General features: G+C 50.3%; 1 protein-coding gene across 2 annotated transcripts in view; it reads left to right on the plus strand.

Annotated features, from left to right (window-relative positions):
- The window catches only part of PRRC2A (proline rich coiled-coil 2A), a 35,672-nt gene extending 12,890 nt beyond the window's left edge, over positions 1 to 22,782 (plus strand). For both annotated transcript variants that reach the window (XM_073641816.1, XM_073641817.1), the window contains exons 16-32: positions 1 to 78; positions 157 to 371; positions 6,578 to 6,681; positions 6,800 to 6,905; positions 7,099 to 7,184; positions 7,271 to 7,426; positions 7,507 to 7,629; positions 7,713 to 7,787; positions 8,193 to 8,316; positions 8,501 to 8,541; positions 8,642 to 8,709; positions 8,837 to 9,065; positions 11,634 to 11,729; positions 12,145 to 12,306; positions 18,650 to 18,726; positions 20,039 to 20,102; positions 22,422 to 22,782. The exon at positions 1 to 78 is cut by the window's left edge and continues 1,848 nt beyond it. In XM_073641816.1, the coding sequence (XP_073497917.1) occupies positions 1 to 78; positions 157 to 371; positions 6,578 to 6,681; positions 6,800 to 6,905; positions 7,099 to 7,184; positions 7,271 to 7,426; positions 7,507 to 7,629; positions 7,713 to 7,787; positions 8,193 to 8,316; positions 8,501 to 8,541; positions 8,642 to 8,709; positions 8,837 to 9,065; positions 11,634 to 11,729; positions 12,145 to 12,306; positions 18,650 to 18,726; positions 20,039 to 20,102; positions 22,422 to 22,547 (1,930 nt within the window). In that variant the 3' untranslated portion in view covers positions 22,548 to 22,782. The remainder of the gene's footprint in view (positions 79 to 156; positions 372 to 6,577; positions 6,682 to 6,799; positions 6,906 to 7,098; positions 7,185 to 7,270; positions 7,427 to 7,506; positions 7,630 to 7,712; positions 7,788 to 8,192; positions 8,317 to 8,500; positions 8,542 to 8,641; positions 8,710 to 8,836; positions 9,066 to 11,633; positions 11,730 to 12,144; positions 12,307 to 18,649; positions 18,727 to 20,038; positions 20,103 to 22,421) is intronic.
- Positions 22,783 to 24,406: the final 1,624 nt, after the last annotated feature.

A 24,406-nucleotide genomic window follows, 5' to 3' on the forward strand; every position in this document is an offset into this window, starting at 1 on the left:
TCCGAGATCCGGACGGGGTGGTGGTGGAGGTGGCAGGTCCGGAGAAAAGAGAAGCTGGCCGTCTCCGAGGAATAGAGGGTGAGTTCAGATCTCTCCGGCTATTGTCAGGGGAGCTCGGCTTTATCCCATTTCTATATGTGTCCTTTATCATTCCAGCGGCAGGATCAACGACGACCGGCCACCATCTTCTGTCCATCTCTCTCACCCACCTCCCAATACGAGCACAGTCTATCGGGTGGACCGTGTGATTCACAGCGACCCAGCAGGGATCCATCAGGCGCTCAGTGAACTCGGCCAGCAAATACACGGCAAAGCAATAGCGGTGAAGCCAAACGTGGAACTTCCCAGTGGCCGGTGCCAGCCGAGGACAGGTCAGTGGGCTCTTATTATATCCGATAGCAGTCGTGTAAGGAGAGTCTCAGAGAAACGCGTTTCATCCTTTTCTTATTGAGTCCTTGGATATTATCCACAAAGACCCTGCGAGCCGGAGAGGCTTCTGGGGGTGAAACAAGTGAAAATGTTAACCCCTTCACGACCTATGATGTATAGGTATGTCATAGGTTGTGTTGCGGCATTTGTTGCGGGCTCCGGCGCTGTGCCTGCATCTTTTCAGGCACGTGACAGCTGATTTGATCAGCTGTCATGTGCCTCTAACAGCAGCACACCAGAAGCTTGTCACAAACGCCGCCCATTGCACCCCTGTCACATGACAGCGGGGTGTCGATCGGTTGGCATGACAACCGGGGGTCTGCAGATGCCTGTCATTGCAGATCTGCTGTAAGCACCTCCCGGTGGCCGGCATTCCTAGGACATGATGATTTTTGCTACACATAGCCCTGAAGCCCTGCTATGTGTAGCACAAGCGATCAGATGCTTGTCTGGAGACTATTGAAGCAAGTGAAGAGTGTAAAAAAATATATCTATACACACTGCTCAAAAAATAAAGGGAACACTCAAATAACACATCCTAGATCTGAATGAATGAAATATTCTCATTGAATACTTTGTTCTGTACAAAGTTGAATGTGCTGACAACAAAATCACACAAAAATCATCAATGGAAATCACATTTATTAACCAATGGAGACCTGGATTTGGAGTCACCCCCAAAATTAAATGGAAAAACACACTACAGGCTGATCCAACTTTGATGTAATGTCCTTTAAAACAAGTCAAAATGAGGCTCAGTATTGTGTGGCCTCCACGTGCCTGTATGTCCTCCCTACAACGCCTGGGCATGCTCCTGATGAGGTTGAGTATTGTGTGTGGCCTCCACGTGCCTGTATGACCTCCCTACAATGCCTGGGCATGCTCCTGATGAGGTTGTGGATGGTCTCCTGTGGGATCTCCTCCCAGACCTGGACTAAAGCATCCGCCAACTCCTGGACAGTCTGTGGTGCAACGTGACGTTGGTGGATGGAGCGAGACATGATGTCCCAGATGTGCTCAATCGGATTCAGGTCTGGGGAACGGGCGGCCAGTCCATAGCTTCAAAGCCTTCATCTTGCAGGAACTGCTGACACACTCCAGCCACATGAGGTCTGGCATTGTCCTGCATTAGGAGGAACCCAGGGCCAACCGCACCAGCATATGGTCTCACAAGGGGTCTGAGGATCTCATCTCGGTACCTAATGGCAGTCAGGCTACCGCTGGCGACCACATGGAGGGCTGTGCGGCCCTCCAAAGAAATGCCACCCCACACCATTACTGACCCACTGCCAAACCGGTCATGCTGAAGGATGTTGCAGGCAGCAGATCGCTCTCCACGGCGTCTCCAGACTCTGTCACGTCTGTCACATGTGCTCAGTGTGAACCTGCTTTCATCTGTGAAGAGCACAGGGCGCCAGTGGCGACTTTGCCAATCCTGGTGTTCTGTGGCAAATGTCAAGCATCCTGCACGGTGTTGGGCTGTGAGCACAACCCCCATCTGTGGAAGTCGGGCCCTCATACCACCCTCATGGAGTCGGTTTCTAACCATTTGTGCAGACACATGCACATTTGTGGCCTGCTGGAGGTCATTTTGCAGGGCTCTCGCAGTGCTCCTCCTGTTCCTCCTTGCACAAAGGCTGAGGTAGCGGTCCTGCTGCTGGGTTGTTGCCCTCCTACGGCCCCCTCCACGTCTCCTGGTGTACTGGCCTGTCTCCTGGTAGCGCCTCCAGCCTCTGGACACTACGCTGACAGACACAACAAACCTTCTTACCACAGCTTGCATTGATGTGCCATCCTGGATGAGCTGCACTACCTGAGCAACTTCTGTGGGTTGTAGAGTCCATCTCATGCTACCACGAGTGTGAAAGCACAACCAACATTCAAAAGTGACCAAAACATCAGCCTAGAAAGCATTGGTACTGAGATGTGGTCTGTGGTCCCCACCTGCAGAACCACTCCTTTATTGAGGGTGTCTTGATAATTGCCAATAATCTCCATCTATTGTCTATTCGATTTGCACAACAGCATGTGAAATTGATTGTCAATCAGTGTTGCTTCCTAAGTGGACAGTTTGATTTCACAGAAGTTTGATTTACTTGGAGTTATATTCTGTTGTGTAAGTGTTCCCTTTATTTTTTTGAGCAGTGTATATATTTATATATTTATAATTATTTATATATATATTTTTTACAAACTTTGAACTTTTTTTTCACCACTTAAATAAAAAATAACCTATACATGTTTGGTATCAGTGAACTCGTCATGACCTGGAGAATCATAATTGCCTGTCAGTTTTAGCATTTAGTGAACATGGTAACAAAAAAAAAAACAATTGTTGAAAGGCACTATTTTTGCAATTTCACCACACTTGGAATTTTTGCCCGTTCTGCAGTACATGATATGGTAAAGTCAATTGTGACGTTCAAAAGTACAACTCATCCCACAAAAATAATCCCTCACATAGCCATATTGAGGGAAAAATAAAAAAGTTATGGCTCTGGGAAGAAAGGAAGCAAAAAAACAGAAAATCGCAAGGTTGTGAAGGGGTTAAAGTGGGGAAACGGACTCCTTGGATATTGTATGCAAATACCTTCATTTCTCCTTCCTACGAGTTCCGCTAAAGAAACTAAAAAAATACACACATAGCTCCCCAAACTAGTTTCATCTATACAGGCTTCCTCAGGGGGCCAGAGCTATAATGATTGTGAAAAATGGACCTTAAAAAAGACCTTGGATTTCACATGATAGGTCTTTAGATGAAGGCTAATAGATAAGGATATATGCTCGTTCTTAACCTGGGCCATTCAGGGCCAGCATCCACCATTACGGATCCAATAGAAATGCTATTAGCATGTCCACATGCCTCCGCCTCATTTCTGCAGTCATGCCTGGAGAGAATGGAGCCAATGCCTGTTTGCTGCGTCAGATGCCAACCACTTCATTACACTGTGTCATCAAATACAGTGTCCAACCCATACGTAGCCAGCGGCGCCTGCGCTTCTTACCCTCACTGCTGACTTCCAATCCCATCGATCCGGGCTGCACACCAATCTTGTTAGCCCTGCCATATCGGTATCGAGGCTTTCCATTGGTGGGTAAGTGTCGGCGTCATCCAAAGCCGCGTCAGTGTTCGCGTATGCTGATGTCACCGCGCATGCGCCGTAGTGAACATATCGTATCTAGAGATGGAAAAGGTGCTTGTGCGCATGTCAGAAGGTCTATCAATAGACACAAAAATAAGGTGCCTACTGCGCATGTCCAGAGATCTAATGCCAGAATCAAACAATTATATTCAGTAGGACTATCAGCTGTGTATCCACCAGACTTCTGCACAACACAACTGATGGTCCCAACCCCATTTATAAGGCAAGAAATCCCACTTATTAAACCTGACAGGGCACACCTGTGAAGTGAAAACCATTTCCGGTGACTACCTCTTGAAGCTCGTCAAGAGAATGCCAAGAGTGTGCAAAGCAGTCATCAAAGCAAAAGGTGACTACTCTGAAGAACCTAGAATATAAGACATATTTTCAGTTGTTTCACACTTTTTTGTTAAGTATATAATTCCACATGTGTTAATTCATAGTTTTGATGCCTTCAGTGTGAATGTACAATTTTCATAGTCATGAAAATACAGAAAAATCTTTAAATGAGGTGTGTCCAAACTTTTGGTCTGTACTGTGTGTGTATGTGTGTACATATATATATCTCTCAAAAGGTATCGGATGAAAATAAAGAGCTCATCTCTCTCCTTAAAGGGAATCTGTCACCACTTTGGAGTTATCAGACCTCTTCTATGGCCATACAGGGTATAGAAAAGTAAATCTATACGTACCTGTATGGCCCATGGTAGAGGTCTGATTGCAGAGAAATCTGTTTTTATAAACTGTTTTGCACAGGATTGGCATCCGGGGGATGCCAAGCAATCCCCGCCTGTTTATTATTCCCCTATATCCCCACCTATGTGCTTATTATTCCCCCAAATCCCCACCTATGTGCTTAATTATCATATTTCCCCCTCCCCTGCACGTCACAAGACCCTGTGACGTGCACTGTGCTCCCTGACTTCCCGGGCATGCGCAAAGTGCCGCTTACATAGAGCTCACATAGAGCGCGCTCTTCTTCATCCCGGCCCCGTCTCTCTGTGCTCTGCCGTGCAGGTTTCTATTGCGCAGGTACTGTGGAGTCACTGTCACTTCCCGGCGCCTGCGCAATAGAAACCTGCAGGGCAGAGCACAGAGAGACGGGGCCGGGATGAAGAAGAGCGCGCTCTATGTGAGCTCTATGTAAGCGGCACTTTGCGCATGCCCGGGAAGTCAGGGAGCACAGTGCACGTCACAGGGTCTTGTGACGTGCAGGGGAGGGGGAAATATGATAATTAAGCACATAGGTGGGGATTTGGGGGAATAATAAGCACATAGGCGGGGATTTGTGGGAATAATAAGCACATAGGTGGGGATTTCTTGGCGTCCAGGGGATGCCAAGCCTGTGAGAAACGGAGTTTTTATAAAAACAGATTTCTCTGCAATCAGACCTCTACCATGGGCCATACAGGTGGGTATAGATTTACTTTTCTATACCCTGTATGGCCATAGAAGAGGTCTGATAACTCCAAAGTGGTGACAGATTCCCTTTAAAAAAAATACATGCATGGTCTTACATTACCATACATTTCACCAGATAGGGCAATAGATATTATATCTGTTTTTAAGAGACAACAAAGGTAAATATTACACAAAAGGTTGGATAATTAACGATCAAATTTAAATCCATGTTCTATATATTGGACCATTAATAAAAGCCACCACTAAAAAAAATATAGGACTCCCTAACTAATTTATATACTCCACGAGTTTGGCTGAATTATTTCAATTTTACAGTATAATAGCAATAGAGACGGCTCCTACAAGAAGGCATATGAAAGCCTCATTAAGGCCAGAGGGACTCCCGAGAATTCAGCCTGTAGATCCATGTGGCCTATTCTTGCAGTACAAGTCTGGCTAAATTACACTTTCTTGGACCTAAGTTAATTTTTCTAATCCCCCAGAATTCCAGGTCTAGTGGATTTTGTGTATGCCCTCCTCTCATATGCCCAGACAACGGGGTATCCACCTCCGTGTTTATGAAACTAAGAAGCTTTGAAATCCTCCTGAATTCCTGCGTGGTTTTACCCACATATAATTTTGGACATGGGCATTTAGCCACATACACGATCCCTTTGGATCTGCAGTTGATCTGATCCTTTAATATAGTGATTCCGTCCATCCACCATTGACGAGCAGGTTCCGCATGGATTAGAACCTCCGTTATGTTCTTCCAGCCAGTTCAATGGTCTAATTACTTTCTCAGCACTGAAATGAAATGGTCCTTCAAATTCCTCCCTCTCCGGATTGTAATTTGTGGACGTCCACCAATAATCTCCCTCAAATCAGGATCTGCTAAAAGAACGGGCCAGCATCTCTGCATAATATTATAGACTACACTTGCCCGATCGTCGTAGGTTCCAATACATCTGATCACTTTATCCTCTGATGTTGTTTTATATGAACTTATAAGCGAATCCTTATTGGCGGTCTTCGCTCTATTGTAGGCCTTATATCATGTCCTTTTTGGATAGCCTCTTGTTGAAAATTGTGCAAAGAGATTTCTACTTTCTCTGACGAAAGAGGTATCATCAGAACAATTGCGACTGGCACGGAGATACTGGCCCACTGGTATTCCAGCTTATAAGGCAGGTGGGTGCCAGCTGTCCCAGTGAAGGAGATTATTGGTGGATGTGGGTTTTCCCTCCTTTTTTCACAATCATTATAGCTCTGGCCCCCTGAGGAAGCCTGTATAGGTGAAACTAGTCAGGAACTAAATAGGTTCTTTTTACCCTCTGGGTAATATGTTGTTTAGAGTTAAAGGGAAACTCTCCCTTCCTATCCTGGCTCCGGTCCTCCGCTGCCTGAGTGACGTCAGAGACTCGCTCTAGTGTGCGAAGTCCACGCTCGTCATGAAATCTCTTGTATGTACCACTCTGGCCAAAGGAGCGGCCGGTGCTGAAGATTTCAGATTTGCAGCTCGGACCCCCGGAGACGGCGTATCCCAGTGATGGGGAAATGATTGGACGACGTGGTGTTGTTAACCAGTTGTGTTCCATTGGCAGATCCGATGCTCGGCGGCTGCGCTGAATCTGTCGGTGAAAGCTTCGCGGTTCAGGCGCAAAAGCGAAGTGTGCGGGGTCGACGGCCACGGGAGATTTCACAGGAGGTACAAGGATGTGATTTGTCATCTTAAAGGCCATTAAAATAAAATAATAATGGCTAACCTCTTTAACTAGCAGGTGATGCCTATGACCATATTGAAAACATTCCCTTCTTTTTTGTAGGCCGTATCCCATGCAGGGATGTCAGTGTCTGCAAAGTCGTGGACGCAGCGCCTCCCTCGTGGCCATCGATTAGAGTCACTCGGGGTCTGGAATAGAGAGCAGAGCAGTAAGTTAACACTATGGCACATGGCCGCTCCTGGCTCACTATCGGTTATCCCCACGTTATCACCTATCCATATATCGGGGCTTCTTCTTTTTTGGATTATTTGCCCTAAATGTCTTTTCTTCTAATGTATTTTTATTTCCCATTGTCCCTTTTGGTTCTGTTCGTGTGGCGTCACCATAACACCTAACTTCAGATGACAGAGGAAAGCTCGGCGCTCCGTACCCCGTGGACTCCTGGATGGAGCCTCTGAACACCTACGAGGACGCCATTACCACCGAGGCAAGTGGGATCGTGTCTTGTTGTAGCACACGTCTCTTGTGCCGCCGGGCATTACTAACACTTACCTCCTCGTCTCCGGATCCTAGATGAGTCAGTCGGACAGCGGGGTGGATCTGAGCAGCGATTCCCAGCTGTCGTCCAGCAGTTGTAGTCAGCGCAGTTCCCCGGACGGAGGGATGAAGCCCGAAGGAGGCAAAAGACCTGGAAGGTCTACAGGTCGCCCGCCGCATGGACGCTTTCCGGTAACTGAGACATTCTGTGCGCCTTTCTTTTCCCGGATGCTTCCTTGGTTTATTTTTTGTTAATGTCACCTCTCGTACAGTTAGTAGGACTTCCTCCTGATCCAATTGGAATGGAAAGGGCCCAGAAGTCCTCATCCGAGTGTCCTGGTGTGTCCGGCCCCCCGTCCTGCCTCTCATCGCCTCCTCCGTCCCCCAGTACTAAGGTAACGGCCCGTGTATGAGATGTACCCTGTGACCCTCGTCCTGTCACGGTCAGGTCTTTACTAAACATTTGTGTTCTGTAAAGGAGCTGTGCGCGTCCACTGATGGCACCAAGCAGGGCAGAGATGCATTGGGCACGGCGAGCCAGCACCCCCGCCTGGTAAGCACACCCACGTGATAAGCTCCCCGGGGGCCACTTCTCTTCTGCTGTCCAAAGATGAGAAAAATCATTTGCACTCCCCTGGTCCGGCGCACACTTTGTTACTACATGACAGCCGGACCACGGCAGTGCGACCTTCCCTTGGCACTCACATGGCGGCATCCTGGGTGCATAGTGAGATTACTAGTCCCCCGCGACAAATGTCATAATGTATGAGGCCCCCGCGACATTACGCCCAGGGTGCTACCATTCGCTTGTCTGAGTAAGTCCGCACCGCCATGGTCTGGCCGTCGGACCGGGGGAGGGCTAATCTTCTTGCTCATCTCTAGCGCTATCCTTTACCCATTTCATGTTGTTTTTTAAGTTGCCATTTCCTCCATCTTAACATTCACTGTTAACTTCCAGACAGGTTCCTCGTCACAGTCCTGGAACCCCCCTCCAAACTCGGTAGCTGGTGTCCCCCAGATGGACCCTCGACAGCTCACGGCATCGCCTGCCCACCCGGAGGGGACGAGATCGCAGCTGCTAGGTACAGAACTAGCAGGACCTGGTCTCCGGTAGATGAGTGACCCGTGGTGGTCCTGAGCTGAGGCCGTCACCTGATCTCCAACTGACGTGGCCTCACTTGTCTGACCACGGTTTCACACTAAATAGGGACCAATCCTTGTCCTTGATATATTTTGCTCATCTTTTATCTTTTTGGATCTTTGCAGATGACAGAAGCCAGAGAGTGTATCCAAACCAATACTACCAGGTACCGAGAGCATTAATCGCACCTCCGTTAGGACTGCGCCGACCGGATCTCTGTTTAGTAAAATGGATGTATAATTTCCATTGCTTGTGTTCTGTGTCAGGTGGATGTCCATGTCACTAGCACGGGCAGTGGGTACAGACCTGGGACCCCCTCTCTGCAGCCCTACAGGTCAGACACTTTCCTGACCACACACCTGCCATTCCCTCCTTTTACTCCTCTGCCTTCAGCTTTTACCTCTCTTTTTGCCATATGTGACCGTCCTGAGATCTACCTCTGCTCTTCTTCTTCCTGACAGATCCCAGCCTCTGTACCTGCATGCAGCCCCATCGCCAGCCTCCACTCCTGCTCTGCTGCCAACATCCGCTCTCCTCTCGGGTATCGCCCTGAAAGGCCAGTACCTGGAGTTCAGTGACCTGAGCAAAGTGCCCGCAGGCAGCCTCCTGTACCAGGCTCCGGCCTTCCTCTACAGTGGGCATTACTGCCCAGCACAAGTCGGCAGCGACCAGCAGCAGCACCTGGTGCAGGTATGCTCCAGATGATGCAACATTTTCACCATTTTGCTGGAATACGTGTCAGTGCACAGTGTCCGATCATAGTGAAGTAGTACTCTGATAAGACCGCTAATCACCAGCAATATTTAGCAGTCATCTGTTTAATCACAGTTAAGTTGCTTCCATACACTGTACAATATGGCAGCTGTGTCATGTCATCCCAATTTTGATTTCTCAAATCCTTCTAGCTGCAAGTTATAACATTATCCTGACTCATGAAAGCTTTCTATGTCTATAAGAGACGTGTGCTTATTCTCCAGTATATTTCTGTTAGATGAAGTGTTGCTTTGTTGGTTTTCCTGCTATCTGTTTGTAAGAGCTGACCATGAAAAACCTAGCACAAGCAGGAGACAGTATGAAGCTGCATCACAACAGATACACTGAGACGTTGTGTATCACATAGCTCCGGAGAGTCTCGGTGTCTCTTATGTGATTTATATACAACAATCTCGGTGTCTCCTATGTGATGTGTATATATAGTAGCCTCGGTGTCTCCTATGTGATGTGTACACAGCAGTCTGTGTCTCCTATGTAATGTACACAGCAGTCTCTGTGTCTCCTGTGTGATGTGTATGCAGCAGTCTCGGTGTCTCCAGTGTGATGTGTATACAGCAGTCTCGGTGTCTCCAGTGTGATGTGTATGCAGCAGTCTCGGTGTCTCCAGTGTGATGTGTATGCAGCAGTCTCGGTGTCTCCCGTGTGATGTGTATACAGCAGTCTCGGTGTCTCCCGTGTGATGTGTATACTGCAGTCTCGGTGTCTCCCGTGTGATGTGTATACTGCAGTCTCGGTGTCTCCCGTGTGATGTGTATACTGCAGTCTCGGTGTCTCCCGTGTGATGTGTATACTGCAGTCTCGGTGTCTCCCGTGTGATGTGTATACTGCAGTCTCGGTGTCTCCCGTGTGATGGGTATACTGCAGTCTCGGTGTCTCCCGTGTGATGGGTATACTACAGTCTCGGTGTCTCCCGTGTATACTGCAGTCTCGGTGTCTCCCGTGTATACTGCAGTCTCGGTGTCTCCCGTGTATACTGCAGTCTCGGTGTCTCCCGTGTATACTGCAGTCTCGGTGTCTCCCGTGTATACTGCAGTCTCGGTGTCTCCCGTGTATACTGCAGTCTCGGTGTCTCCCGTGTATACTGCAGTCTCGGTGTCTCCCGTGTGATGTGTATACTGCAGTCTCGGTGTCTCCCGTGTGATGTGTATACTGCAGTCTCGGTGTCTCCCGTGTGATGTGTATACTGCAGTCTCGGTGTCTCCCGTGTGATGTGTATACTGCAGTCTCGGTGTCTCCCGTGTGATGTGTATACTGCAGTCTCGGTGTCTCCCGTGTGATGTGTATACTGCAGTCTCGGTGTCTCCCGTGTGATGTGTATACAGCAGTCTCGGTGTCTCCCGTGTGATGTGTATACTGCAGTCTCGGTGTCTCCCGTGTGATGTGTATACTGCAGTCTCGGTGTCTCCCGTGTGATGTGTATACAGCAGTCTCGGTGTCTCCCGTGTGATGTGTATACTGCAGTCTCGGTGTCTCCCGTGTGATGTGTATACAGCAGTCTCGGTGTCTCCCGTGTGATGTGTATACAGCAGTCTCGGTGTCTCCCGTGTGATGTGTATACAGCAGTCTCGGTGTCTCCCGTGTGATGTGTATACAGCAGTCTCGGTGTCTCCCGTGTGATGTGTATACAGCAGTCTCGGTGTCTCCCGTGTGATGTGTATACAGCAGTCTCGGTGTCTCCCGTGTGATGTGTATACAGCAGTCTCGGTGTCTCCCGTGTGATGTGTATACAGCAGTCTCGGTGTCTCCCGTGTGATGTGTATACAGCAGTCTCGCTGTCTCCCGTGTGATGTGTATACAGCAGTCTCGGTGTCTCCCGTGTGATGTGTATACTGCAGTCTCGGTGTCTCCCGTGTGATGTGTATACTGCAGTCTCGGTGTCTCCCGTGTGATGTGTATACTGCAGTCTCGGTGTCTCCCGTGTGATGTGTATACTGCAGTCTCGGTGTCTCCCGTGTGATGTGTATACTGCAGTCTCGGTGTCTCCCGTGTGATGTGTATACAGCAGTCTCGGTGTCTCCCGTGTGATGTGTATACAGCAGTCTCGGTGTCTCCCGTGTGATGTGTATACAGCAGTCTCGGTGTCTCCCGTGTGATGTGTATACAGCAGTCTCGGTGTCTCCCGTGTGATGTGTATACAGCAATCTCGGTGTCTCCCGTGTGATGTGTATACAGCAGTCTCGGTGTCTCCCGTGTGATGTGTATACAGGACTCGTCACAGATTCACATGAGGGAACGTCATGAAATGCGTCTCACGGTGACATAGACTGATTCTCGTGCTGCGAGATTGTTCAGAATTACAAAAACATGGCTGTCTTACCACACCTGCCTATGGTTGTTTCTGGTACTGCAGCTCCCTTCCATTTAAGTCAATCAGGATGACCTGCAATACCACACACAACCTGTGGACAGGTGTGGTGCTGTGTTTTTGTTTTAAAGCCCTATCCTTATATGTGGACAATCTGTAATATGATCTATTGCTCTCAGGTCAGACAGGACATGGCGTCTGCATCTGATTACTACTCTGCTCCTCTACATCACACCGGACAGAGCGGATACCTCACTACAGCGCCCACCCAGCAGGTGAGTGCACGGAAACACTCGTCCGGCACTGCGCACACTCTTGTATTGTGCCTGATTTCTAAAAAAAACGCCCTATCGTTTTGTGTTTGCAGCTCCTGTGCAGAATTATGTGTTGCCATGTAGTCTAAGCTTGCACTTGTACACTTTTTATCGGTTCCCTACTTCTTGCTCATCTCTGAAATGTATGTTGGCAAGAAGTTGGGGACGGATGGAAAGAAGTATGACTGCTGGATCCGACTACACACGCGTTGTGAAGTATGTAACCATGGAGACACATCGGTATACAACGAAGCTGCAGATACCAAATGTAAACCGAGACTCTTTACAAAGTTTCTTTATTTTCCATGCAGGATGACGAGACTATGCCGTTCTGATGGACATCCCCTTTAATATTTGGCCCTTCTTTCTGTGTCAGGTTCTCCTGTCAATGGTGGACGCCCCGCTCCCAGTGATGGGATTCGGATCCTTGTCATCCGCAGCTCCACAGCCTCCGCTCGTCCCAATGGGCCAAGCACTGCAGCCCCTACACCAGCTGTCCACCGCGGGCCGGACACATCCGCACAACATCAGAAACGAGGCAAGTAGACCTAGAAAAATGGTCATTGACGGACCCCCACCGCCATCTGACGGCTCCTGTTCTACAGAGCTCTGCTTGACCATGTATCACATGGGGGCCCATTTGTGTGTTTTGTCGCCACATTCCCCCCACGGAGGGCCCTGCGGGCGGTATCTGTGGCCCCTGGCGCGGCCTCTTTCTTTATCGCTTCATTGGGGGACACAGGACCATGGGTGTATGCTGTTGTCGCTAGGAGGTTGACACTATGCAAAAAAAGAAATAGCTCCTCCTCCGCAGTATGCACCCGCCTACAGGCACCAAGCTCACCAGTTTAAGCTTAGTGTCTGTAGGGGGTAGACCTGGATCCTACTGATCCAACCCTGTTGTGTTTTATTAATCTTTGTTCTTTATTTTTCAGATACAGCTCTTCCGGGTTAATAGGGAACACTGCGTCCCCTGTTATTCCCATTCTCAAGCGACCGAGAGAGCAGTGTGGCATTTCCCACATCGCCCACTCTCGGACCCGCTGGGCAGGACCTATCCCCTGTCACTGAGTGATTCCCGGTGGCCAGTCCTTGCCTATTCCCCACCCCAGCCCCCTCCTCGGAGCGGCCTGGGAGGGAGACGGTGGTCACTACGGTGACCTTCCCCCAGATTCTGGGGACGACACCGTCTCCTGCACTGTCCAGGACCGGTCAGTGCGGGAAGGAGGAAGAGCCAGGATCCCCCTATCCACGGAGGACCTCCTGTGACCATCCTCAGAAGGGGAGCGGTAGAGGCATCGGGACCTCTAACAAAGGTAATCCCTCCCACTCCTGCTGCTTTCCAACCTCAGCCCCCCCCCAGGTCCCTCAGAACACTGGATATGGCACAGAGTTGCCTGCCAGCGGGTCCTCTAAATCCCGTGGATTATTAATGGGGGCATCACATCTCCACCGACGCTCACTTACAGCAGCGCTTCCCTGGCCACGCCCCCTCTCCTCGCATCTTCATGGCACCCGCAGCATGGTGTCCCCCACAACCCCCCCCCCCCTTCTTTTTCCTTTTTGCGCGGCAAATCTGCCCGCGCTTTCTCCATCGGGGGGCGCCTCCGGCAATCGGCCAATCAGGACCGAGGAGCAATGTGACGCTTCTGCCACGCCCACAGTTCTCCCGGGGACCTATCAGCGGCTGGGTTCTTAGGCAGAAGCAATGTGGGCGGGCTTATCAGAGCCTCGGCTCCCCTAGGTTACTCAGGACAGCACGCTCCGCTCCGGCCCCGCCCCTCTACGCTGCTCTCTGTTCTGGCTCCGGCAGCATCACTCTGTCTGACTGCCTCATCACCGCAGCCCTGCTCCTGTCTCTGCAGCTCCGGAGTCTCCGACGGGGGATACTGGACCGTGGACATTCCAGACCGGGTAGGCTCTGCTCTGGCACCTACACACACCCTTTCCTGTCCACAGGCTCCCTCCTCTGCAGTATTCCTGGTTAGACACATATGCCCAAACCCAGGGAGCTTTCTGTCAGTCCCGCTCACACAGTCACATACTACGGCTGTATTCTTTGCTGTACTAAGTGGCTCGCGGGTCTGACAACGGCTTTCTGCTCTACCTGCAAGCCTCCCACCATGCTGGCACCCCAAGACCCCCCTGCCGCCCAGGACGAAGTAACTCTCCCTCCTCCGGAGTGGACTGTTGCTATGTCCCAGTCTGTCTCTGACCTCACCAAGGTATCTCAATCTCTGGTGCAGGTCCTAGAACGCTTGCCCATGCTATCCACAGCCACTAGTGCTCCGAACGTTCCCACAGACGTTTCGCAAGCACCCCTGCCCCATCCTCCTAAGGGCAGACCGAGGGCACGTTCTCAGAAACGGACTCACACAAGCTCATCCTCCAGCTCTCCAGACTCCAAGATGCTACCTGCATCTCACACCTCTTCCCCAGAGGTCGCTCCGGAATCAGACACGGCATCAGATTCTGACTCTGGATCCGACACGGACCAATATTCTAGAGTCGAGGACATGGTTGACAGCCTTATATCGGCCGTCAATCAGACTCTGCATGTTAAAGAGGACGAGAGCCCTTCTCAGGACTACTCCGTTTCCTTCAAGAGAATCAAGCGCCCGGCACGCACCTTTTCTAACCAGAATTTGATGGTGTCTTTCAGAAACAGTGGGAGCATCCAGAAAAGCACTTCACTGGAAAGAAACAGTTAGACATGCTATAGCCCTTTTAACCACGACCTCGTCAGCAGATGGACGAAGTCCCCTTCTGTGGATCCTCCTGTTTCTCGTCTCTCGGCTAAGACGGTACTGTCTCTTCTTGACGGTTCCTTCCTCAAGGACACTACGGATAGACAGGTTGAGGCCTTGGCTAAGTCAGCCTTCGAGGCTGCTGGCACCTCCCTTTGTCCTTCCCTCGCCTCAACTTGGGTATCAAAAGCAGTCTCCGCATGGGCCAAACAGCTTAGGCAAGGCATCCTCACGGGGCTTCCCCAGACTATCTGGCTGACCTAGCGGATCAGATCGCCCACGCAGGGAAATATCTGCTCACAGCATCCCTTGACGCCACTACCTGTTCAGCCCGCGTCTCTAGCAACATCATCGCTATACGTAGAATTCTTTGGCTGAAGGCTTGGAACGCCGACCCGGTCTCCAAAAAATCACTAACAAATCTCCCTTTTCAGGGCTCCAGGCTGTTTGGGTCTAAGTTAGACCAGATCATCTCTGATGCCACTGGGGGCAAGAGCACTTCCCTTCCCCAGCCGAGACCTAATCGCCCCTTTCCTAGGAAACGTTCCCTTCAGTTCTGGTCCTTTCGTCGGTTCGCTCAACCGGGACCCTCCTCTCAACAGGACCATACCTCAGCACAGCAAAAGAGACGTAAACCTACCTTTAGGCCCACTCCCAACTGGCATGCAAATGGTAGCTCTTCCAAGCTCTCTGGATCCCGATCACGATCCAACAGATTTTCCTCAGCATGACGGGTCACTCCCACCTGGGATTTCTCCCAGGGTGGGCGGCTGTCTACTTCTGTTCCGAGACCCTTGGTTCTTGGCAATAGAAGATGCCTGGGTCAAGGAGATTGTGACCTCAGGCTACAAGATCGAGTTCAACGCCATACCAGGAACACAATTTCTCAGGTCCCGCCCCCCGCATCGATCTCTGCTTCCCGGTTTCCTTCAGGCTGTTGCCTCCCTTCTGCGCTCAGGAGTTCCAGTCCCCCTTCAGGAAAGGTTTTCAGGTTTTTACTCCAATCTTTTTGTCGTTCCAAAAAAGGACGGCTCACTATGTCCGATCCTAGACCTCAAACAACTAAACCGACAGGTACTCGTACAGCACTTCAGAATGGAGTCCCTCAGGTCGGTAATCGCCTCGATGGAGGGCGGGGAATATCTATGTTCAGTGGACATTCAGGATGCCTATCTTCATATCCCAATCTGCGCAGCACATCAGAAGTTCCTTCGATTTGCCTTCCAGAACGCACATTACCAGTTCACTTCTCTCCCCTTCGGGGTTGCCTCCGCCCCGAGCGTTTTCACAAAGGTAATGGCGACGGTCATGGCCATTCTACGAGCCCGGTGGATTGTAATTATCCCCTACCTCGACGACCTAATGATCAAGGGTCCCACGTTCAGGGATTGTCTCCATAGTCTCCAGATCACCCTGAACACGCTCTCTCGGTTAGGCTGGCTTATCAACACAGACAAATTCTCCCTGGTCCCATCTCAACGCTTAAGCATGCCCGAGTCCTTCTCCCGAGGGAAAAGAAACTCCATCGGGGGATTCACCTTCTCTCCGACCCAAATCCACGCCGTCTTCGCCTGTGCATGAGTGTCTTGGGAAAAATGGTGGCAGCTATGAAAGCAGTGCCGTTTGCCCAGTTCCATACCCGGCCTCTTCAACTGGCCCTTCTGTCGGCATGGGACAAGAACCCGTCGTCTCTAGATCGACACATCAGGTTACCTCTTCAGGTGAGAAGGTCATTAATATGGTGGACTCGCCCTTCTTCCTTCAGACCCGGGAGGTCATTCCTACCGCTTCGCTCGCTGGCAGGTGGTCACGACAGATGCCAGCCTCATCGGTTGGAGGGCAGTCTTCCTCCACCACACGGTGCAGGGCCGTTGGAGTCCCCACGAAGTCTCCATACCGATCAATATATTGGAGATAAGGGCGATCTACCTGGCGTTGCGTCACTGGCAGGATATTCTTGCAGGGTTCCCAGTCTGCGTACAATCTGACAACGCCACGGCTGTGGCGTACATAAACTGTCAGGGAGGAACGCGCAGCAAGTCCGTCTTGAAAGAGGTGGCAAGAGTGCTAGTTTGGGCCGAGAACACAGTTCTGGCAATCTCAGCAGTCCACATTCCGGGGGTTGACAATTGGTCTGCCGACTTCCTCAGTCGACAGGGCCTTGCCTCAGGAGAATGGTCTCTCCATCCCGAGGTGTTCCATCAGATTTGTTTACGATGGGGCACGCCTGACGTCGACCTCATGGCGTCTCGGTTAAACCACAAGGTTCCATCCTTTGTAGTCCGGTCCCGCGATCCCCTTGCAATCGCTCAAGACGCGCTAGTCATTTCATGGTCTCAGTTCCAGCTGCCCTATCATTTTCCCCCTCTACCATTGATCCCTCGGGTCGTCAAAAAGATCAAGACAGAAGGAGTTCCGGTAATTCTAGTAGCCCCGGATTGGCCCAGACGCGTCTGGTACGCAGATCTAGTAAACCTGCTCGTCGACTCCCCCTGGAGACTACCGGACCATCTGGACCTCCTCTCTCAGGGGCCTTTTCTTCATCAGAGTTCTCGTTCTCTGAATTTAATGGCATGGCCGTTGAGGCTGCAGTGTTGAAGAAGGCGGGTTTTGCGGGCAACGTCATCCAGACCCTAATTAGTGCCAGGAAACCCGCAACCTCGCGCATATACCACAGAACCTGGAGAGCCTTTTTTCGTCACTGCGAGAAGGATCAGCTAGCTCCCATGTCCTTCTCGCTACTGGTCATTTTGGCTTTTCTTCAGTCTGGCCTGGAAGCGGGACTCTAAGCACTCTCAAAGGCCAAGTTTCGGCCTTGTCCATTCTATTCCAACGTAACTTGGCTTTCCGTCCTCAGGTCAAGACGTTTCTACAAGGGGTGGCTCACCTGGCGCCGCCTTATCGCCCCCCGGTGGATCCATGGGACCTTAATATGGTCCTGAGCGTCCTTCAACAGCCCCCGTTTGTACCCATTCAGGACATCTCAGCCTCTCTTCTCTCCTGGAAGGTGGCTTTTCTGGTGGCCATTACCTCTATTAGGAGGGTTGCAGAGCTTGCAGCCCTTTTCTGGTCTTCCATCAAGATAAAGTAGTACTCAGGCCAGTGCCTTCTTTTTTGCCAAAAGTAGTCTCCTCTTTCCACATCAATGAGGACATTGTTTTACCTTCCTTCTGCCCGGCCCCAGTGCACCCACGGGAGAAATCCCTGCACAAACTGGATCTGGTCAGAGCTCTACATGTGTACCTTTCTAGAACGGCTTCCCTTCGGCGTTCGGACGCCCTGTTTGTCATCCCTGAGGGGCGTCGCAAGGGTCTTCCTGCTTCCAAGTCAACCATCGCCCGTTGGATACGTTCGATCATTTTGGAGGCATATCGTGTCTAGGACAATTATCCCCCTCCGGGGGTAAGGGCTCACTCCACTCGGGCAGTGGGGACCTCTTGGACCGTTCGCCATCAGGCTTCAGCTTCTCAGATCTGTAAGGCCGCAACATGGTCTTCACACCACACCTTTTCAAGGTTTTACAAGGTCCACACTTATTCCTCGACTGATGCCAGTCTTGGACGGAAGGTTCTGCAGGCAGCGGTTGCCCGCAGTCAGACCTAGTCTGCGGCTGTATTTTGGTCTCCCACCCTAGGGACTGCTTTTGGACGTCCCATGGTCCTGTGTCCCCCAATGAAGCGATAAAGAAAGAGGGATTTTTGGTACTCACCGTAAAATCTCTTTCTTGGAGCCTTCATTGGGGGACACAGCACCCTCCCTGATTTTGGACATAGGTACAGTTGGGCATCTAATTTAGTTTTCACGGTTGTGCCCCGTTGGGCATTGCATAGTTAACTGTTTTATCTTCCTCCTACTGCTTTAGCCACTAACTGGTGAGCTTGGTGCCTGTAGGCGGGTGCATACTGCGGAGGAGGAGCTATTTCTTTTTTTGCCTAGTGTCAACCTCCTAGCGACAACAGCATACACCCATGGTCCTGTGTCCCCCAATGAAGGCTCCAAGAAAGAGATTTTACGGTGAGTACGAAAAATCCCTATTTTGTTCTGATCGCCATTGCTTAGAGCCACTGGAAATGACACCATACACTAAGGTGGGGGATCACCAAAGATTAAGACTCCCCTGATTTCTGTTTCCAGTATGCCACACATTCAGCCGACCCGAAGCACGATGACCTGAGGAGAAGTGGAGCCGGAGCATCAGTGTCAGGAGGAAGGTGAGTGCGCGGAGAACTGAGGAGGGAGCGACAGGGGCCCCTCGTTATATCGCGGCTCCTCGTCGTGTTGTATCACTTCACCCATCACGGCTCCTCGTTGTATTGCGGTTCCTCGTGTCGTATCACGGCTCCTCGTCGTGTCATACCGCTGCTCCTCCTCGTATGGCGGCTCCTCGTTGTACGCCACACGTTCAGCCGACCCAAAGCACGATGACCCAAGGAGAAGTGGAGCCTGAGCTTCAGTGTGCGGAGAGGTGAGCATGGGAGCAACTAACTCCTTGTTATATCGTGGCTCCTCATCATAACACAGCTCCTCGTTGTGCTGTATCGCTGCTTCTCCTTGTATCGCGGCTCCTCTTCCTCCTCGTCGTATCGCGGCTCCTCTTCCTCCTCGTCGTATCGCGGCTCCTCTTCCTCCTCGTCGTATCGCGGCTCCTCTTCCTCCTCGTCGTATCGCGGCTCCTCTTCCTCCTCGTCGTATCGCGGCTCCTCTTCCTCCTCGTCGTATCGCGGCTCCTCTTCCTCCTCGTCGTATCGCGGCTCCTCTTCCTCCTCGTCGTATCGCGGCTCCTCTTCCTCCTCGTCGTATCGCGGCTCCTCTTCCTCCTCGTCGTATCGCGGCTCCTCTTCCTCCTCGTCGTATCGCGGCTCCTCTTCCTCCTCGTCGTATCGCGGCTCCTCTTCCTCCTCGTCGTATCGCGGCTCCTCTTCCTCCTCGTCGTATCGCGGCTCCTCTTCCTCCTCGTCGTATCGCGGCTCCTCTTCCTCCTCGTCGTATCGCGGCTCCTCTTCCTCCTCGTCGTATCGCGGCTCCTCTTCCTCCTCGTCGTATCGCGGCTCCTCTTCCTCCTCCTCGTCGTATCGCGGCTCCTCTTCCTCCTCGTTTTATCGCGGCTCCTCTTCCTCCTCCTCGTCGTATCGCGGCTCCTCTTCCTCCTCCTCGTCGTATCGCGGCTCCTCTTCCTCCTCCTCCTCGTCGTATCGCGGCTCCTCTTCCTCCTCCTCCTCGTCGTATCGCGGCTCCTCTTCCTCCTCCTCGTCGTATCGCGGCTCCTCTTCCTCCTCCTCCTCGTCGTATCGCGGCTCCTCTTCCTCCTCCTCCTCGTCGTATCGCGGCTCCTCTTCCTTGTCGTATCGCGGCTCCTCTTCCTCGTCGTATCGCGGCTCCTCTTCCTCCTCCTTGTCGTATCGCGCGGCTCCTCTTCCTCCTCCTTGTCGTATCGCGCGGCTCCTCTTCCTCCTCCTTGTCGTATCGCGCGGCTCCTCTGCCTCCTCCTTGTCGTATCGCGGCTCACACTGTTATTGTGTTCAGGGCAAAACCTCCTCAATCAAGTTATGGAGCTGCCAGGACCCAGCGCTTCGAGGTCTATCAGCAGGTACGCCACCGCTACGGGGGCCTTTCATTCTGATCTTTAGCCCAAAATAGAAATATTAAGGGGAGATGTCTTGTGAGGCTATGTGCCCACGATGCAGAAATGAAGCATAAATTTTCCTGAGCATTTCTGCATCATCTTGGCATAAAAAATGCATGTGGATTTTACATGCGTTTTTTCTGCCAGGGAAAAGCGTTTTTGCATGCATTTCCGCATGCGTTTTTTCAAGCGCTTTTCCAAGCTATTTTGAGCATTACTTGGAAAAGTGCTTGACAAGTTGGTCACACAATATAAACCCATGCAACCGGCATGGATTTATAGTGTGGATTTATAGTGTGTGACCAACTTATGCTGCTTTAAGGCTATGTGCCCACGTTGCATAAATGAAGCAGAAAATTTCTGCTTCATTTCTGCAAGTCCTCTCCCGGAAAAACGCATGCGGAATTCCGCACGCGTTTATTGCGCGTTTTTCACATGCGGAATTGCCTTGCGTTTTTTATGCATTGGACAAAGGCAATTCTGCTTGCGGAAACGCAAAATTAATTGACATGCTGCGGATTTTTGAACGCAGCATAAACGCTGCGGAAGAATCCGCAGCATGTGCATAGAACTTGCGGAATCCCATTGGGGACCATGGGGTGCAGGTTACCAAGCGTTTTACAAGCGTTTCCGCTGCGGAAATTCCGCATCAAAAACGCTTGAAAAACGCTACGTGGGCACACAGCCTAAATGCAGCATCAATGGTAAAAAAAAAAAAAAAAAAAAGAATTAAAACGTAAAAAATGAAGAAAAACATTATACTTGCCTCTCCGGCGGCCCCCGGTCTCCTTCTCCGGTGGCGTGCTCTGTCCTCGGCGTCCCGCGGTGTTCTGAAAGGACCTGCGCTGACGTCATTCAGTCAGCTGAAAGGTCACGCGACCACCAACGTCAGCGTTCGCGTGACCATCACATGATTAAATAACGTCAGCGCAGGTCCTTTCAGAACACCGTGGGACGCCGAGGACAGAGGAGACCGGGGTCCGTCGGAGAGTATAATGGTTTTTTTTACGTTTTAATCCTTTATTTATTAATGGTACCCGGGTTGGAGGAGAGTCTCCTCTTCTCCAGACCCGGGTACCATGCGCGCATTGAATCGCTTCATATCCGCATGTATGCATGCGGATGTTATGCGGTTCAATGCTAGTCAATGGCAGCGATTCAGCACAAGAAATGGTTGTGCTGCGGATTTTTTCCGCAATGATAATCCGCAGCGGAAATCTCCGCAGCATGTGCACAGCACATGCGGATTATCATTGGGGAACATGGCAGACAACTTAACATGCTTTTTTTAATGCGTTTTCACAGCGGAAATGGCGCCGTGTAAACTCATTAAATCTGCATCGTGGGCACGCAGCCTGAGGTTTTCTAACAAATATTGGGGAATTGAGGATCTAACTGGATTTCTGGCTGAAGCAGAAGGGAACAGATCGTGCTGCGAGAGGCGGCAGCCGGGCCCTGTGTGATGTCTGGCTGAGTCAGTGCGAGACTCCGGGAAGATGGACCCAGTGTCTATAAGGGGCCGCGAGGGAATGCAGACATGTCTATAGGGGGCCGCGAGGGAATGCTGAAGTGTCTATAGGGGGCCGCGAGGGAATGCAGACATGTCTATAGGGGGCCGCGAGGGAATGCAAACGTGTCTATAGGGGGCCGCGAGGGAATGCTGAAGTGTCTATAGGGGGCCGCGAGGGAATGCTGAAGTGTCTATAGGGGGCCGCGAGGGAATGCTGAAGTGTCTATAGGGGGCCGCGAGGGAATGCTGAAGTGTCTATAGGGGGCCGCGAGGGAATGCTGAAGTGTCTATAGGGGGCAGCAATGGAATGCAGACATGTCTGTAGGGGGCCATGAGGGAATGCTGAAGTCATCTTGGGGTTGGCATTTATGGGATGTCAGGATACATACAGACACGTGGAGTCATACACTACTGCTCGTATTATGGGATCCACCTGTGATTTTCGGGAGATCTGGTGCTCGGCCCCGGCTCGGTCTGTGATGATTGTGGTTTCCATTCACCGTTGATGGTGAATTACACATGATATTGGGATTTCCACCTTGAGTCCGTGGTTCCTTGAGCTCCTCGGGGATTTTGGTTCCCGTTGTCTTATTGCAGCTTCTAATGTTCATTAATTTTAAAACTAGAAAGCGAAACATTAACCCACAATGTGCTGCTGTAATTCAGGAAAGTCTGTGTATCTGGGAACACAAGTCTAACATCAAAAAACTGCAGGGGCGCTGCTATAAAAGATGCTGGGCTGACGCTTATGGGCTGTTCTTATGTTTTGTCAGGGGGTTAATCCAGACCCTTCACGCTGGACCCCAAGATCCTGGGATCGATCGCAGCCTCGAGATGTCGATCCCCAGAATACAAGACGTTCCTACAACGAGGGAAGCACAGCGTCTCGAAATCCCTGACCCGTCCTATTTATGAACAGCCCAGAACATGACATCTCCAGTCCGTCTCCCTTTCCGCAGATAATGAGGGGGTGATTGAGCAGCTGACAATTGTTGGCTAATTAACGATTCCTTGTCTCAATTATTCCCCGTCTATGTTACAAAAAAAATTATGTCCCTCCCATTTTTTTTTCCATCTCGAACAACTTGTTTCGTTTTGCCCTTTTTCTGAAAAATAAAAGAGTATTTTCTCCCAGTGTGCGGCCAGTGTCCCATTTGTAGGGATATGATGGTGATGTAAGGCAGATCCGGCACCTAAACCTACAACTTCATCCATATAGAAATAAACATAGAATGTGAGAGTTAGAAGTGACCTCCGGGGTCATCGTATCCAACCCCCGGCTCACTGCAGGAGTCACTAAACCATCTCAGACAGATGTCTGTCCAGCCTCTGTTTCCATTGAAGGAGAACTCACCACCTCTCGTGGCCGCCTGTTCCACTCATTGATCTCCTCACTGTCAGAAAGTATTTTCTAATATCTAATCTGTATCTTCTCCCTTTGTTTCATCCCATTGCTTCTCGTGTTTCCATGTGCAAATGAGAATAAAGGCCCCGTCACACATAACGAGAACGCTAGCGAGATCGTTAGTACGTCACGGTTTTGTGATTCTTGGGGAGCTGTCAAACATGCAGAACTTCCCAACGATTTTGGCCGCCCCAGCGATCTAACTAACGATCTCGGCGGTCGTTGGGACGCTTTCACACAGCAGCTATTTCAACGATCCACACCTTGATAGGGACTGTACTATGTCACAAAGGCGTGCATAAAATTACTTTTCCGCGCCCCCTCCTCTCCGATTGGTGGACGCTACTGCGTTCTGATTGGGCGGCCTTGGTTTAACACAAGACCGCCCACCAGACAGGATCGCTACTGCGTCTCCGGTCAGACAGGAACACTACTGCGTCTCCGGTCAGACGGGAACACTACTGCGTCTCCGGTCAGACGGGAACGCTACTGCGTCTCCGGTCAGACGGGAACACTGGTGTGTGCATTGTTCCTGTACAGATGTATGGATGTCCATATATTTATATGAATATATATATAGAGATGTAAATGGCCATTTATGTGTATGCATATCTGTATGTTTGAGAGTATGTATGTGTATATATAGTTTTCTGTATACGTATGTGTATATGAGTGTGTGTGTGTGTATATATTTATGTACTTAACCCCTTAAGCCCCGAGGGTGGTTTGCACGTTAATGACCGGGCCAATTTTTACAATTCTGACCACTGTCACTTTATGAGGTAATTACTCTGGAACGCTTCAATGGATCCCCCTGATTCTGAAAATTGTTTTTTCGTGACATATTGTACTTCATGATTGTGGTAAAATTTCTTCGATATCACTTGCGTTTATTTGTGAAAAAAACGGAAATTTGGCGAAAATTTTGCAATTTTCAAAATTTGAATTTTTATGCCCTTAAATCAGAGAGATATGTCACACAAAATATTTAATAAATAACATTTCCCACATGTCTACTTTACATCAGCACAATTTTGGAACCAAAATTTTTTTTTTGTTAGGCAGCTATAAGGGTAAAAAGTTGACCAGCGATTTCTCATTTTTCCAACAAAATTTACAAAACCATTTTTTTAGGGACCGCATCACATTTGAAGTCACTTTGAGGGGTCTTTATGACAGAAAATACCCAAAAGTGACACCATTCTAAAAACTGCACCCCTCAAGGTGCTCAAAACCACATTCAAGAACTTTATTAACCCTTCAGGTGCTTCACAGGAATTTTTGGAATGTGGAAGAAAAAAATGAACATTTAACTTTTTTCACAAAAATGTTACTTTAGACCCAATTTTTTTT

This window comes from Phyllobates terribilis, unplaced genomic scaffold, assembly GCF_046119375.1.
Source record: "Phyllobates terribilis strain yellow unplaced genomic scaffold, ASM4611937v1 Scaffold_7__3_contigs__length_470593459, whole genome shotgun sequence".
Lineage (NCBI taxonomy): Eukaryota > Metazoa > Chordata > Amphibia > Anura > Dendrobatidae > Phyllobates > Phyllobates terribilis.